The sequence below is a fragment of the Bidens hawaiensis genome, unplaced genomic scaffold (genome assembly GCF_021521415.1).
Source record: "Bidens hawaiensis isolate Kalapana, Puna unplaced genomic scaffold, B.hawaiensis_p1.1 tig00014424_1, whole genome shotgun sequence".
In the NCBI taxonomy this organism is placed as follows: domain Eukaryota; kingdom Viridiplantae; phylum Streptophyta; class Magnoliopsida; order Asterales; family Asteraceae; genus Bidens; species Bidens hawaiensis.
Genome location: NW_027492254.1, coordinates 529,969 through 532,122, shown reverse-complemented (window position 1 = coordinate 532,122; position 2,154 = coordinate 529,969). Strand labels below are relative to the sequence as shown.

Sequence of the window (2,154 nt, the reverse complement as noted above, 5' to 3'; positions counted from 1 at the left end):
ATCTTGTGCTCGCTTCTATCTTCATCAAGACTTCAATCCTTGCTAATGCTACTTATGCTTAATTACCTGCAATGGGTTGGAAAAATACGCCAACTATATGCTGGTGAACACGCATAACTCTATAAAACATTTGAATGACATTATAATACAAATATAGTTTTCTCGACAAGCTCAGCGGAAGCATTTCTACTTCCAGTATATGTACCACTGCCCTATAAACATAACGATATTCTCCGAGCCACAAGGCCTGAACAGAGAACTAGTCATGACCGTTTTAGCCTGCGACCACCTGGCCTTTGACTGATTAGGCTTAACAGTTATGTTTGGATCCAGACACATGCATATTCGGTCTGAGTTGATTTTATTCTCTACTTTGTATTATAACGTTTTAGAGATCACATAGTCACATGTAAATATTGACTGACTCATTAAGACAAACACCCCATCAATTGAAATTGCAATCCCAAAAGTGACAAGTCTTTTAAGATGAAAATCAGATTCATCATAAAACAAATGATGGCCGGTAAACAACTTATACAAATTAACCCATGCGGCTCAAATGTCTGCTGCTTTAACACCTCTACAATCCTTGATTTCAAGAGCGGTATAGGGAGTAATATTGACTGGTTTGCGTGTGATCTCTTGACCTGTAAACTGAAGAGAGCTTCCGAAATCGATAAGCTTGAAACAGACATTCCCATCAGCACTCACCGACACGAAATTATCAGGCCTCACATCAAGATGCATAACGCCATTTTCATGACAAACCTTAATGGTATGTATTTCATGATCAATGCCGCCTCCCGTTCAACAAAAAATTTTCACGATCGCTTCATCATAACCATGGAAAAGGAAGCCTTTAATGTTATACTTTCTTTGCATCTTTTCAAGCAACGTGCCCCCCTCACACAACTCCATGATAACAATAACAAAACCTGGTTAATAAACATGTCTTTGAAAAAAACAAGGTTTGGATAAGCAGGCAACATTCTCAATTAGATTCTCTTCCATCTTAGCCAAATCGAATACATCACTCGATAACCTTTTCCTCCGTGTGATCTTACAGGCAAACAATTTACCCGTAGCAACTTCAGTACACTCATAAATGACAGCATAACTTCCAGCCCACAATCCTTTTCTAATTTCAACAGTATACCCACTCTCATGTAAAGACTTCACCAGTGCATTTGGAAGTCTCTCAAGATCGAGTTGTTCCTCAGCAGCTGGTGGCATGATCGGCCCATAATACACTTTTGTTTTCCCTTTATCAGCCATAATTGTCAAACCTAAAACAAAAGATGAAGCACTCCCGAAGAAAAATGTTCATTTACTTTTTCTATTGTTGTTGGTAATCTTGGTATTTTTATTTAAAAAAATAAAAAAAATTGCACCAAGATATATTTAAGACACATTATAAAATGTAACTCATAAAAACAAAAAACCAAATTTTTGGATCATATGAGAAATTATACCATGCGTTCAAAGATATACTTCAAGTTTCATCTGATGCAATTCATGGAAAAATACATATAATAATAAAATGACATTTTCTTTGTAATCCTAAAGACAGAACATTTATTTCAAACAAGAACCAAGACTGGCCTTTCATCCTAACGAGGATACAAAACGGGCTTAAAACAACTTCCAGTCTTTTCTAACTCAACACTTTCTGGAAAATATAAACAAAGAAACAAGGTCACCGATCTCTTTACGTGACAACTGACTTCAGATTCAAAAATATGAAGTTGATTATTATTATTATTAGGAAAAACAAAGAGAACCACAACAAACTTGGCAAGCCAACACCACAACTTAATTCCTAAAGCAAATATAACATAGAAGTTGGATAAACTCCAAATAATAGCGACACACACAAGACAGTATTGCTCTCAATTCACAGATGTCTAGTCGTACGTGATCTTACAACCAAGGAATACTATAGAAAAATTAATCAAATAAATGACAAAGAAAAGGGAATTTACAGTAATCTTAATGGCAACTAAGAAAAGAGACAAGAAAACAAGAACCATTTAATAACTTCATTGCTTGAGTGTCATAGCACCCATGAAAAGAGTGAGCAACAATAATCTTCACAATAGCCATAAAATATCAAACATCTTGCTCATAATTATCACAAATGAATTGATCATAAAG

At 35.3% G+C, this 2,154-nt stretch overlaps 1 protein-coding gene across 1 annotated transcript; it reads right to left on the bottom strand.

The window, feature by feature from the left end:
* Nucleotides 1-555: 555 nt before the first annotated feature.
* LOC143546713 (calcium-dependent protein kinase 14-like) lies at nt 556-1,275 on the bottom strand. Its single transcript, XM_077038318.1, has 2 exons — nt 966-1,275; nt 556-800 (listed from the first exon to the last, which is right to left on the bottom strand). The coding sequence occupies exons 1-2, from the start codon at nt 1,273-1,275 to the stop codon at nt 556-558; spliced, it is 555 nt and encodes a 184-aa protein (XP_076894433.1).
* Between the last annotated feature and the right edge of the window lie 879 nt (nt 1,276-2,154).

Bases quoted from the DNA above. Each gene is read 5' to 3' on its own strand.
- LOC143546713 (XM_077038318.1), bottom strand. From the start codon at position 1,275: ATGGCTGATAAAGGGAAAACAAAAGTGTATTATGGGCCGATCATGCCA. The intron at 801-965 runs GTTTTTTTCAAA...GTTGAACGGGAG, and splicing joins TGCCTGCTTATCCAAACCTT to GCGGCATTGATCATGAAATA.